This window comes from Genypterus blacodes, unplaced genomic scaffold (assembly GCF_046128005.1).
Source record: "Genypterus blacodes isolate CSIRO-AG114 ecotype Tasmania unplaced genomic scaffold, CSIRO-AGI_Gbla_v1 ptg000017l_1, whole genome shotgun sequence".
NCBI classification, from domain to species: Eukaryota; Metazoa; Chordata; class Actinopteri; order Ophidiiformes; family Ophidiidae; genus Genypterus; species Genypterus blacodes.
The window spans coordinates 3,080,062-3,093,408 of record NW_027466831.1 but is presented as its reverse complement, the minus strand read 5'-3'; the positions used below and the strand labels follow the sequence as shown (position 1 = coordinate 3,093,408).

Here is a 13,347-nt window from a genome sequence, read left to right as displayed (position 1 = left end):
CCCTGAAGAGAGAGAGAGCAAGAGAGAGAGCGAGAGAGAGCGAGGGAGAGAGAGAGACCAGCTGAGCTGCTCTTAGAATAATGGAGGATGGAGGAAGCACTCCTTTCTCTCATTACAGGATACTCTCACTCTCTCTGCGTGACACACACACATACAGTACACACACCAGCGCACACACACATTTCTCCCTGGTTCGGAGAGGCTTCACTCACTATCTTATCGGCTTAAAGCAGCTCTGACAGGGCTGGCCCCGCTCACACACACCTTGTCCCGAGGGCACACCACATTATGAAACAATTACTCTGTTAATTGACAGTTAATTAATCTAAAGTCAATTTGACCTTGGCAGGTTCACCTTGAGATCGCAGAGACACAGAGGCAGAGAGCCGAGCTGACGGAGGGATGGAGGGGACAGATAGCACAATGTCTCACTTATCTAAACCATGTCGCCTGAGCAAACACGCCCCGCCATATTGTGAGATATAATACGTGTGTGTGTGTTTGAGTGAGTACATATGCACCACTTTATCTTACCACATTGTTTATTTTGCTGAGTGGCGTATTCAGATGTTAATTACACAACTCATCAGTAAATTGTGCAAAGCCTCAATTTTCCTTCTCATGGGCAACCGTCTAGGCTGTGTGTGTGTGTGTGTGTGTGTGTGTGTGTGTGTGTGTGTGTGTGTGTGTGTGTGTGTGTGTGTGTGTGTGTGTGTGTGTGTGTGTGTGTGTGTGTGTGTGTGGCTGAATTTCTGGGTAAAAGGTGCAATTGCCAAAAAATGTTATTCAACTGATTCGGTCTAAAGTATCCAGACACCAGGTATGAAAACGTGGGTTTAAAGGTGTAAACATGCACAGACCACACTGAGAGCAGAATCCAATCTGTTCCGATATATGTTTACACCTTTTTGGACCTTTTTTGTTTCCACGCCACAATAACAGTGATTCATCACCAACAACTATAAGCGGAGAGGTAAACCAAACATTTATCACAAGGCTGTTTTGGGTTGAATAAGCACGTGAAACAGTGTGTAGGTGTTTGGAGTCACAATCATTTCTGTCCAGATTCTATCACCGATCACCCTGGAGCGCCATCAGATCTGTCAACGGTCCAAAGTTGGAGTCATTAAAACGACATCAGAGCCGACCTCAGCGCAAACGCTCCTGTTTATGTTCAGCTTCGCAAATGCCTGAACGTTCACGTCTCCCCGCCCCCCCCCATCCAAATGTATTGTCTGCTGGATAAATTTGTCTCCACTTTGTGTTGCTTTGACAAGACAGAGCTCTGGCTTCATGGCTGACTGAATTCGTGTGATTAAGGAGACGACAAGCAAAACCATCTGCTTGTCACATCCATCTGTCATCGCCCAGCGTTCGCCATCAGCCGCACATCACTCAAAAACAACAGCAAGTCATGGTGAGAGGGTGCGTGTGCGTGTGTGTGTGTATGAGCGGTGGGGGGAGGGGGGGTGTGAGCGTGAGAGTCGGAGGGTGTGAGTGAAAGGGTGCAGAGGGAAAAACACAGCAGCAGAAGAGAGAAACAGATGGAGGGAGAAGATCAGTCCCCAGCTCTCTACTGATCATCAATGGCTCAGCCTGTTGTTGATACCCCTTGGTGATCAAAGGTAGTCGCTTGGTTAAGTTTCTCCCACTTCCTGTTCGCCTCACTCCTTCCTCTCTTCTCCTCTCCTCTCCACCCTGGCGTTCCTCTCCGTTCACCTCGGCGGCGTCCTCTCATCCGCAGATAAAAAACACAGTCAGCAACGGCGCCTCTGGGAGTTTGTGGGGAAGCCAGCGCTCATTCTTCATCTCCCCATGCTGGCCATCTTCTCTCGTCCCCCTCCGTCTCCCATTTTCATCCTCCTCTTTTCTCTCTCTCTCCCCCAGTCACCCTCTTCCTCACTCACCCCCGCCGCCACCCCCCGACTATCTCCAGGATTATCGATTTAGCGTAGGCTGTGATTGAGTCTCACTGGGTGTAATGTGGGCCCTAAGGTGTCTTCTGAATGGAGAGCATCATGAGTTATGGACTAACTATAGTCACTCTTCCACAACACCTGAATCACAGACAGAGGCAGCACACAAACACACAAACACACACACACACACACGCACACGAGCGCACACAGTGCTACTGCCACAGAACAAACCGACACGTACAACTACAAGGACACAGGAAGTGTAAGACACTGTAGACATGACTACTTTGTTGCACAAGTATGATAAGGGTTGCTTGATACGTTTTGAGGCTGAAATAGATGGTCTATTTTAAAAGTGTTGCAGTTCATTTGTTTTTCATCATAACCTCACAGGGCGAAGGGACAAAATCAGGGGAGTAGGCTGGGTGCTGAACTTGTTCAAAGCCACAAACATGGGTAGTTGCCATGGTAACAACTGATAAGGAATAGTTTGTCCATTTTATGCAACTTAAAGAGCCTTGGCTGTGTCTAATTACACTGATGGAGAGTTGATGTGCAAAAACACACCTAGAATTATACAATCGATACAGAGATGATCTTATAATCTCTTTCATCCACCTTCATAATATTGCAAGAAATTAGGTTCAAATATTTTGAGAAAAAAAAGACGTTTTCCTGCAAATTCAAAGCCTCAGCACTATTTCTAATCGATGAAATTATCTGGTCTTACGTATTCCTTGTTTTATAACTGAAAATATTGGAACATTATTCTCCAGATCTCTGTTTTTTTTGTATTTTTCAATTTGTTTTGAACAGTGGCCCTGTAGTGCCTTCTACCACTTATGGGAACATTCAGAAGTAAGATTAGTGGTCTTGAACGCCCCTCGGCAACAACGCAAACATATTCATCATGGAAACTGTTAATGCCTCTAATCTGTCTGTTTCCATGTAAACAGAGTCGGAGCCCTCTCCAGCTCAACAATGCTCTCCAAAACAGCTGATCATCTTTGGATGAAAGCTTTCCAATAAGCTCCACCGTTTCAAAGCAAACTGAAACGGAATAACCTGCCGATGGGCTTCGGAGCAGGGGAGTCACCGGCAGTAAATCCAACTACCGCACTTCATCAGAAATCTAATTAAAACTGCATTAATCAATGACTGACAAAGTTAATGAAAAAGTCCAGCATCTGGCAGCCAAACAGCATTTTACTCTGGAATTAGATGGAGACCAAAACAAAGTTATATCATGGACTTAAGCTAGGTAATGTTATATTCTTCAAACATGACTACAACCTTATTCCATCAATTATTCTGCTCAATGTTTCTTGTGTAAGGGATGCATAACAACAGACAGATAATATTTCTTAGCAGCACACACACTCTTCTCTGACGTCTCAGTCTGTGCTAGGAGGTTACTGGTGTTCTGTCGTGCTTCTGTGCTGTTCAGTCTCTCAAGGTGAACAAAGAACCTTTTCTGCTCTACGCTCACACTTAATGAATTAATAACCTGAGGCTGCCATCATCAAGTTACATGGCGCAGAGAATTCCAAAAAGGTGCCAATTGCAGAACAAGTCAAAGCTGCTCAGTTACAGGGATGAAAACTCTTCTTCACAACAGAACAAATCGCATGAACAGATCAGAGTTTGCAGAGGATTGAGCAAGATTACAACAGAACAAGGAACCATATAACAGTTGATGATTATACAGGTATCATACCATTTTGAGTAAACGTGAGGTTTAATAACCAGAATGAGGAGAACAGTTTGGTGTCAGAGGGTCACATGAATTCCACGTCTTCATCTAAATTACATACCACCGCATGTATTATTGATGATACTTTAGGAGCCTAAAATAGCTCCACATTATTGACTAACAGCTATTTGTATTAGCATAAGTCTGCTGTCTGGATGCATTTGTGCATAAGATCATCCAGACGTATGCTTGGTTCTATGCAGGCATGAACCTCCCCCCCTCCTCCAGCCGTCCCACCTGCCCCAAAAGCAAGATGCTGATTGTAATTCGTGAATCCTATTAGGATTGGCCCCAGAGTCGGCCTCTGCTTAGCAAATAAATAATGGTAATGATGATGATCCCTCATCTTGTCACTGGGGCTCTCCCCCGGGGCCCTCACAGTGCAGGTGGAGGAAACCTCTCCTGGCCTAATTGGTTCCAACCCTGCAGTCTTCTCTCCAGCCTTTCTCTCTCTCTCTCTCTATGTCTGTCTGTCTCTCCCCCCTTCTCGCTCTCTCTCACGCTCCATCATTCTCTTGCTGGGCCTCAGGACTGACTCGGTAAAGTTGTCTTTCTTTCTCTTTGTGTGTGCCATCAGCATCTTTAATTTATTCTTGCACAAGAAACACACAGAAACACATTTACACCAGCATTTTCCTGTCCCTCTCGGTCCAATGTCTCTCTCTCTCTCGCTCGCTCACTCTCTTTCTCTCTCTCTCTGCTCACGCAAATGGTACAGACGTGCTCAAATACACCAACCTCTGCTGCACTTGTGTTTTTGTGCATATCAATGCCTTGTTGGGTGACAGCTGTTTCCATCTTTGCACCTGTCTGTCTGACCCTAACCCTGGCCCGTACCGAGCCAATCTCACACCATCGCTCTACCTCATTACATTTCCACTTAAAGACATCATTTTGTAACTCACTAGATTGGAAAGCAAATTTAAAAGTGTGAGTAATGGAGATTCATAATCATATAAATCAGATTAGATAATTGCATTTGGAGCCTACATGAAAAATGGAAAAGTTGGTGTTATTCTAAATTTGTGTCAGGGTTCACACATTGAGAGGTTCTGGCACCATATACTTTATCTGACGTCATACTATAACACACACACACACACACACACACACACACACACACACACACACACACACACACACACACACACACACACACACACACACACACACACACACACACACACACACACACACACACACACACACACACACACACACACACACACACACACACACACATACCTGGAAAAAAGGGCTTCTAAAAATATATCCCGTTCCCCGGCCTTGTGAGAGGCCTAAACGGTGCGTTGAGGCTTTGAGGATGGCGAGAAGAAGCAGCATTAGCATCGGTGTGAAGAAGATACTTTCTGAAACATTTCTCTAAAAATCGATACCTTCTCTGCCAGGCAAAGAGGAACTCTAATGTAGTTTTATGTTATTATTTTTCCTCACACATAGCTACATTTCTCAGAGGTTGGTGGAGGGAAGATGGATTTTCTCTCCGACTGGATGCTAAATGCGATTCTGAATGTGGCGGGTCAATGAGATGATGCAGGGCCTGCATGCTGAAAATGGATGCATCATCTTCTACACATTCATAAGTGCAGTTTGACACCTTACAAAGTTTTATTACTTTTTCAACGCTGCATAATGGCAGTAACTGCTGTGCCAACATGTGTCGCCGGTAACATATCAAACATTTAAGTATGCTGGACTATGAAAGTAACAAGCGGTTTGGCATCAGACAACACAACCAGACAACACATACGTGAGATGCTTTACACTTTAGAATGAAGGAGCGGGATCATTTTCAGCTTAACAGTATCAAATGATTGTTAAATATACTGAGTTTTATCCTCCTTTGTCACTGATTATGTAGTGATTATGAACTGATGAATACATCGAAATTTCAATGCAATCATTCGGGCACAATATGGCATCTTTTTGAGTCATCAGTTTCAGATAGTGGAGCTCAGATCTTTAGATTTGACACAACACATGATCATTTGAGTTGAACAAGTGCAAACAATTGTTTCCTTGGAACACGTCTGCTCAGAGTTGGATCATCTGAACTGAATTCGCTCTAACCACAGAGTCCCCTTGTGCTGCATGAGGGTATACCAGGTACAACAGGGACCTCTGTTGGTCTAAATAATCATCACATGTTAGCTGTGTCTACACATAAAAGCAGGGTTAATATCCAAGCCAAATATCATATATGGGCCTATATAGTGATTGAGGAGTTTTACCTGGTTTGCAAAGCTGTACAGATTTTCTGACGCAATATGACATTGAGGTTTCATTTCCACAGCATCATTCTGTTGCTTCTTCTTGCGTTCACATGGTCACCGGCAGTGAATATGCGCACACACAAGCACACATACACATCCACAACATGTTTTGGCAGTCCTCCACCATCCTGCCTGTGCAGAGTGGCAGGTTCAGGAGGTTAGGTATGACAACACGGCAGCTGTGATATCTTCTTCTCGGTCCCTCAGGCCCACAGTGGCATGAAACAGCGGCTGTTTCCTCAGAGGAAGTGAACCGTGTCTGAAGGGGTGCTCTGTTGTCCAATCAGGAGACTGCTGAAGTCTAGCAGCACTACCTGCTCTGGCCACTCTGTTCTTTCCTCTGACAGACAAGACAGGAGGAAGATGGCGTGACCGCACGACTCATCATCTGGACCTGAACATGACCGCGTACTGTGCAAAGGAGAGGAAACCAAAGAGAGGGAAAGACAGTGGAAAATAACACAGAAAATCTATACTTGAAATAGCAAAGCAATGTGAAGAGCTTTGAAAAAGAAGCCATAGTGAACCTGTGTCTGTCCATCAAGGTGTCATATTAGTCAGGCGGTCCTCATTACTGGGATGTCTCCCTGGATGTACGGATGCCATTCCGAGCATTCCTGATGTATGAGCGTCTCTTCACATTGCAAACAAGCCAAACAGTTTCTCCTGCTAAGTACACAGTATTTACAGAAGCTACAGGAATGATCTCTGCGGCATTTGCGTAGACGAATGCATTCTCCCTCTACGATGAACGACCCAGAAGTGCCAACAAACCCCACATGTTCCCACAAAAACTATTTGTTTCTTTGATAGATGTCTCCTATATTGATGTTTGTATTGAAGCAGGGATGCAAGACATTCTAATAATTCTCATCAGGGAGAGACCAAATTCTAGTCCTATGATAGACGATGGATAGACCAATGCCAATAAGACACAGTTGAGTTGATTATATTTGAAAGTTTAGAAAGGAAAGAGGGAGCTTTGACTCACTGTGATGTATATGATGATTTCTTATGTGCTATAAATTGCAGGAACATTAGTTTCAGACTGTCTGTTAACTTACAATGCCACCTAAATTTAGGGAAAGGCAGACAATTGTTAAAAAAAAATCCACGGCCAATCTCAAATCAAGTGATCCTAATATAGGTCATTTTAATCCAGTCATTTATTTGTAAGGCACAACACAGTTCATCAAGAAAACTACACCTACATATAATAAACAAGGTACAAGGAGAAAAATAGGATAATATTACACACAGTGTCCCAGCTATAGTGTTTTGTTGCAGACAACACAAACACTTAAACCATCAGTGGCAACAATCTTTCTCAGATCTCCTGCAACAGGTTGGCAGGAAAGAAGCCGAGTTTGCGTCCTGTGCTGACCTTCAGGTATCCGTTCACCTCCTCACCCTTCTTCACCACAATCTGAGGAAACGCACGGCACACTTAGACTGGGTAACAAAGCTGAGTGTGTGTATCTGTGTGCATATACTTGGCTGAAATGTGGAGCTGGGTTTGTGTAAATTGGTTTATTAAGCTGGGCAGGCATTGTTATGTGTCAGTGTGGCCAGTGCAAGAGAGTTAATGAGCAGACAGTAAGCCATGTGGAGCTGTGGCGTTGGGGGGGTCACGTTCAGTGGCAGAAGTTCTGGTTCTAGATAAACAGTTTGAGTGATATGCAGGAAAATTCAAAGCAGCAGCCAGAGATGTGCTTAATGAATGCTTTACAGGTGTTGGGTGAACAAGTATTGCTATGCTACAGAAAATGATCAAATTAATGTAAGGTGTTTGCTCAATCCTTTTTTGTTCAAAGACTCTCATATTCCGGACTAATCTAATGAAAGAGCAGAGCACACATTTGCATGGTGAGCAATCTGATAGCTCACAGGAGTTTGATTCATAAATGTAACATATTTTCAGAGTTAAATTAAATCCAACCTGGCTAGGAGGTGTGAAGCCTTCTAAGTACAACTAGAATGCCTCCTCTGCTTTATCTCTGTCCAAAATCTCTAATTGTGAAAAGATATAATCCAGTTACAAAGGTCAGAGGCCAGACTGAACGTAAATGTGCAAAATATTCTCAGGTTCAGCAATTTCAGCATTTGTCCGTCCTTGTCAAGATCACAGGTGATTATGTATTGTGTGTGTGTATTTGCTTCTATTTATTTTCCTCTGTGATGTAGCCATATAAACAGAGATGGTTATCTATGGATATAAGTTTTGTAGCTATAGCCGTTCAGTGATGGTTTAAGTGTGTAAGCATGTGAGTGTGTTCACCTGGTCTTTCTTCAGAGTGATTTGGCCCATTTCTCTGTTGCCAACAAAGGAGCGTGTCACCTTGTAGACCATCTCTCCTGATCGAACTCTGATGATGTAGTTGGCAGGGATGAAGCCCGTTCTCTCTCCGATCTTTCCCTAATGGTGCAAAAGTGTGCTGAGCAGCTGCTTCAACCACACCTGATCTAATTTGACCACTTCTTTTTGACTTATACATGCCTCCTGATGCCACAGGAACCATTGATGCACTTGACAGTGCCAGTGCCAGTGACAATGTAACTCAGATAGTAATGCTTGAAGAGAACGTACCTACAAAATGACATTCAATTATGCCACCAAGCTATTTGAGACATCTAGCATGTGTGGATTCAAACATGAAACATCTACAGCAAAGCTTTGAAAGTAGTTCTAAAGACACACATTATCCTGCTACCACAGATGTAACTGCACATTTAGAATAAAAGTAGAAAACAACAAGAAGACTGCACACCCGACAGATAACTACAGAGAAAACATTTTCAAAAGTACCTAATGACTTAATGTTTCTTTGGGAGAATTAGTGAAACATTCACAAAGCCGAGCAGACTGCAGCTAAAAGACAGATGTCATTTTGGAAAGCATACATTTAGAAGAATGCTAAAATTATTTGTTGATGAACTGTTTTGATGATTAACAGGAATTAAAACAAACCCAGTTTTATAATTGATGTGTTTTAGTGACACATGAGACATCTGACTGTTTCATATCAGTGTCATTTCAGCTCATTTGGGATATTGACTGATTGTCAGACAAATTACAGAGGACATCCCTAAGAATCACATACTGTACATCTGGACCTACAAACAGACTTATTAAACTAAGTGGTTTATATGACAGATGGATTCCATAACTGCACGGTCTGTTTGCCACCTCACCAATATAACAAACTGAGAATGTTTTTGCACATTTTTCAATTTATAGTCACAAATGTCCCATGCCCATTTCATCTTTAAAGTTAAACTCTCTCCATGTCTGAAATCTGAAGTTCCTGCTGGTTTATCATCAATCTACTGGAACTAATTTTATGACCAAATTAATCTTGAACATAAATCTGGTGAGCTACAGACTTGGAGAGTCACAGAAGTTGGACCTTCCCAGCCACACATGAACACAACATAATGGCTCTGGCTGAAAAATGATAATCATCTAATGGCAAAACTCCCAGATTTAGATCACCACCAAAATCTAATTAACTGATCCTGGGACCATCTGGCTGACTGACCATAACATTTCATAACTTTGGAGAAGAGACGCAAACAAGGGTGGAAAACATCAACTCCTTCCATATAGGCTAAGAAAATCAAAACTCACCCTCCACCATTCCTCATTGGAGTCATCGATCACGGTGACGCGGTCCCCAGCACTTAGGAACATAGAAGAAATGAGGAGGAAGGAGAGGTTGAAAAGAAATATAAATAACAATAATGTCTAAAAGACTAAGAGAGGGATTTAAAGAAGCAGAGGGCAATGCTTGGAGGAGTACAGACACAACTTACTGAACATCCAGGTCATCTTTCTCTATGGCCTTAAAGCGATACAGAGCCAGGTAGTAGTGGGACTGGCTGAATACACCGATCTTCCCTGGCTGTAGCTTTTTAGTCTAACAAATGAAACACAGCATGATCATTATGTTAACTATCATCATCATCATCATCATCATCTTTCATAACTGCAACCAGGCGTGTATGTGACATTAACCCATCACCGTCATCATTTATTTGTCATTATTAGGGGTGCAGGTCTTTAATCCAACTATTACTTGATTTCAATGATTTTCAATGTAAACACAACAGCCATTAGCTTCATCTTTGTCATCATCATCACTATCATCATCATCCTCAACATCATCTTCATACCATAATTTTCATCTTGTCTTCAGCAGGAGCTTTGTCTCCCTTCTTGTCTCCATCCGGGTTTGCTAGAACACAACAAAAGGTACAAAGATGGAAGATATTTACTCATTTGAGATTAACAGAAAATTGAACACAGTTATGCAGAGTTCTCACAGTGCACTTTAGTTTATTAATGCATTCTTTTGATATCACAAAAAGGTTTTTAAAAAAAAGTCATTGATCAGAGGGTGACGGACACATATCAGTTCAAATCTGAGCTCACCTCCTTCACCTGCCTCCTCTTCCTGTTTGGGCTGGGTCTCATCTTCCTCCATCATCATCATCTGCATAATATGGATGTTCAGTTTATGTATAAAACCATCCCATTTGTAAAATAGATAGCCCAAGAATTACAACAACAATGCAACTATCAGACAGGTGTAAACAACAAAATCAAATGAAAGAACATGAAACAGGATGAGACGGTAATACTGCTGGTACAAAAAAAAATGTCTTATGGGAACATGTGTGTTAAATGACGCTCCAGCATATAAAGCAAGCCGTTGCGTGATGTTGTAAGTGGCGCATTGCTGTATGAAACTCACATTCTTCTTGTCCTCTGAGCCTTTCTTACGCTCCTTATTGGCCATGATCACTCCGATACGTAGTGTCTCAAACACAGGGTCAGTCCGGTTTGACTGTGCTGCCAAAGGAAGGTCAGCAAACAGAGAACATATCAGTGGCGGACATTCAATGCATTACTTGATAAAATGCTTTTACTGAGCAGCAGGATCCGAGGTGACTAACGATGCAGTTAAAATGAGGCAAATAAGTTCTGAATTGATTCTTTCATTCATGGAGGGAGTGTGGGTTTGACACTCGAAGTTTGGGTTTTGACTTTAGGGTGGAATTTCTCTTTATATATGCAGGTGGAACTCACAAAAGGGCAGCAGCTGTGAGACTGTGGCATTCTGCTGACTGCTGTACAGAGGAGAGCTGTAGGCCCGTCGGAACCCCGGAGGCTGAGACAGGAGGAGAGGGGAGGAGAGGGGAGGAGAGGAGAGGAGGAAGTAGAATCTATCACATGAACACAAATACTGTATGCTCTTCAGTGTATAATAGTGAGATATGGTGGGAGCCTCACAATTTTGCCAAAACACCTCTGGAACTCCACGTAGGACTGACACTGGTGGTGGATGCTGGTTTTGCAGTTCTTACACCGCAATGCAAACTTATTGTTTACTAAAAAGGAAGTCAAAAAAACAAGCAAAGTCACATCATAAGCACATTTGAGGAACACATCATACAGGAGAGAGAACCTGGGTCAAAGCACGTACAGACTATCATGCGAGCGCAGACGTCACAGAACTTTGGTTTCTTGCAGTAGTGGTCCTTGAACTTGTGAGGTCTGTCATTGACGGGTTTGATTGGCTCTGATGGAGGCGGTTCGTCTTTATCCTCCACTTCAACTTCTTCATCATAGATGAAATATACCTGAAATGGATGAGGAAGGAATATAAGTCACAGTGAAGCAGGTCTTTACAAAGATATGGTTAAAGTCTGTTTTTGTATTTTTTTGATCTAAAAAAACCCAAAACAGCTCAGTTTGACTTCTCCAACTAAATTTATATTCATTTTTGTCTCAGTGTTGGAATTCCATATATGTCATCCTCTTCTCCTCACTCAAAGAGTAAACCAGTCCACAGCGCCACCTACTGTGTAGTTTTATTAATGCTGAATCTCCCTGCAGTCTAAGTCATGGAGTCTGTCTGTCTGCTCTTTACACAACATTCACAACAGCCACTTAATCCCTTAAAGCATATAAAAGATTAATCTATTGATTGATAAATGCTATTTACACACACACACACAAACCACAGGTGGGAAAGATTGAAGAGCTTTGATCTCAAAATAGCCTTCAGTGGCACCGAGCGAATTCCCAACTGAATATAACAAGTCTGACATTGCTTCTCCTAAATAGACTACAGTCTAGTCAAGCAGCAACACACACACACACACACACACACACACACACACACACCCACACACACACACACTCCATCAGTGGTAGGATTACACATGTCCTGTGGCAGACAGGCAGTAGATTTACTACAATAGCTGACTAATACCAGCAAGAGTTCACACATTACAGCTCCAGCACTCTGTTACCCTGTTCAGCTGTCACTTTTCCGAAACAAAGCTACTCTAATAAATGGTTCTTCACAAATTAATAAGGCACAATAAGATGTGACAATATGTAATACTTACTGTATGAAGTATTGGAGAGTAGCAATGTTTTTGTGGAATAAAGATTGATGAATATAAATCAGTGATGCTGTCTGTGGGTGCTGAAACTTTCCTAATTGTTTACGAACACAACTAGTGATTCTTCTCATAACTCATCACCGTGACATATTATCCATGTTAATCTGTGATCCAAAAAATTACATTGTTTTTTTTCAATTTTAAGTGAAATCTTGCATTTGGAAAATCTGCTTAATAATTCTGGGACTAAATATTTATGAATAAAAATACAAATAGGGAGTAGAATATAGTGGAACAAAAGAGAGAGCACAAAATGAAAGTATTTAAGAAAAGGATTGAGGCCAATTGATGAGTGTGTAGTGAGTTAGTCTGCAGCAGCTCTCTCACCGTGTTGTCTTCCTCTTTTACTACGTTATCGGGGAGCGGAGGGTTGTCGTGTATGTCCACAGAGTCTTTGTCATCCAACCTGTCAGCGAGTGGCAAAGGTCACATTAAATATGAAATGTTAAAATGCAAAAAGAAGCCTCAGATTATTAACTAGACCTCATGTGTTTTCTCTCCTCCTCTGGGGTGAAGAGATTATTCAAATGTCTGATCGCATGAAAATCTAATTTTCACCTTTTTAATAAGAAAACTATTTCTGCACAAATACAAGACGACGACGACACATTTCCAAGCTGAACTTACGAGTCATAATGAGCCATGGTGCTGCACTCTCAGTCACGGTTGTAGTATTCCAGATATTCAGTTGTTGAACAAGAAGAAGCCACTGGAAAATAAATAAATACAATCACACAGGCATCACCCAGTCACTGCACAGTGATTCCGAAAAAGTGTCTACAGGATAAAACAAGATCCGTTTGTCCTGAAGTAACACAATCAGGACATCAGATTGAAATTTTTTCCTCGCTATATTTTGTTTACAATCGTGTTTACGGATCTGTGAAAAAGTGCAGTTAGTTTGCAG

The 13,347-nt window shown here is 42.2% G+C and overlaps 1 protein-coding gene across 1 annotated transcript; it reads right to left on the bottom strand.

Annotated features, from left to right (window-relative positions):
- Window positions 1-7,293: 7,293 nt before the first annotated feature.
- On the bottom strand, window positions 7,294-13,084 carry LOC142991266 (SH3 and cysteine-rich domain-containing protein 3-like). Its single transcript, XM_076141332.1, has 12 exons — window positions 13,068-13,084; window positions 12,768-12,846; window positions 11,453-11,609; window positions 11,260-11,357; window positions 11,056-11,137; window positions 10,721-10,818; window positions 10,399-10,459; window positions 10,140-10,201; window positions 9,780-9,883; window positions 9,595-9,646; window positions 8,245-8,382; window positions 7,294-7,392 (listed from the first exon to the last, which is right to left on the bottom strand). Exons 1-12 carry the CDS (start codon window positions 13,082-13,084, stop codon window positions 7,294-7,296), a joined length of 1,047 nt encoding a protein of 348 aa, XP_075997447.1.
- Between the last annotated feature and the right edge of the window lie 263 nt (window positions 13,085-13,347).

Coding starts and splice junctions, on each gene's coding strand:
- LOC142991266 (XM_076141332.1), bottom strand. Junction 10,202..10,398: donor AGAGGAGGCAGGTGAAGGAG/GTGAGCTCAGAT, acceptor GTTGTGTTCTAG/CAAACCCGGATGGAGACAAG. Junction 8,383..9,594: donor CCAATGAGGAATGGTGGAGG/GTGAGTTTTGAT, acceptor TTGCACCATTAG/GGAAAGATCGGAGAGAGAAC.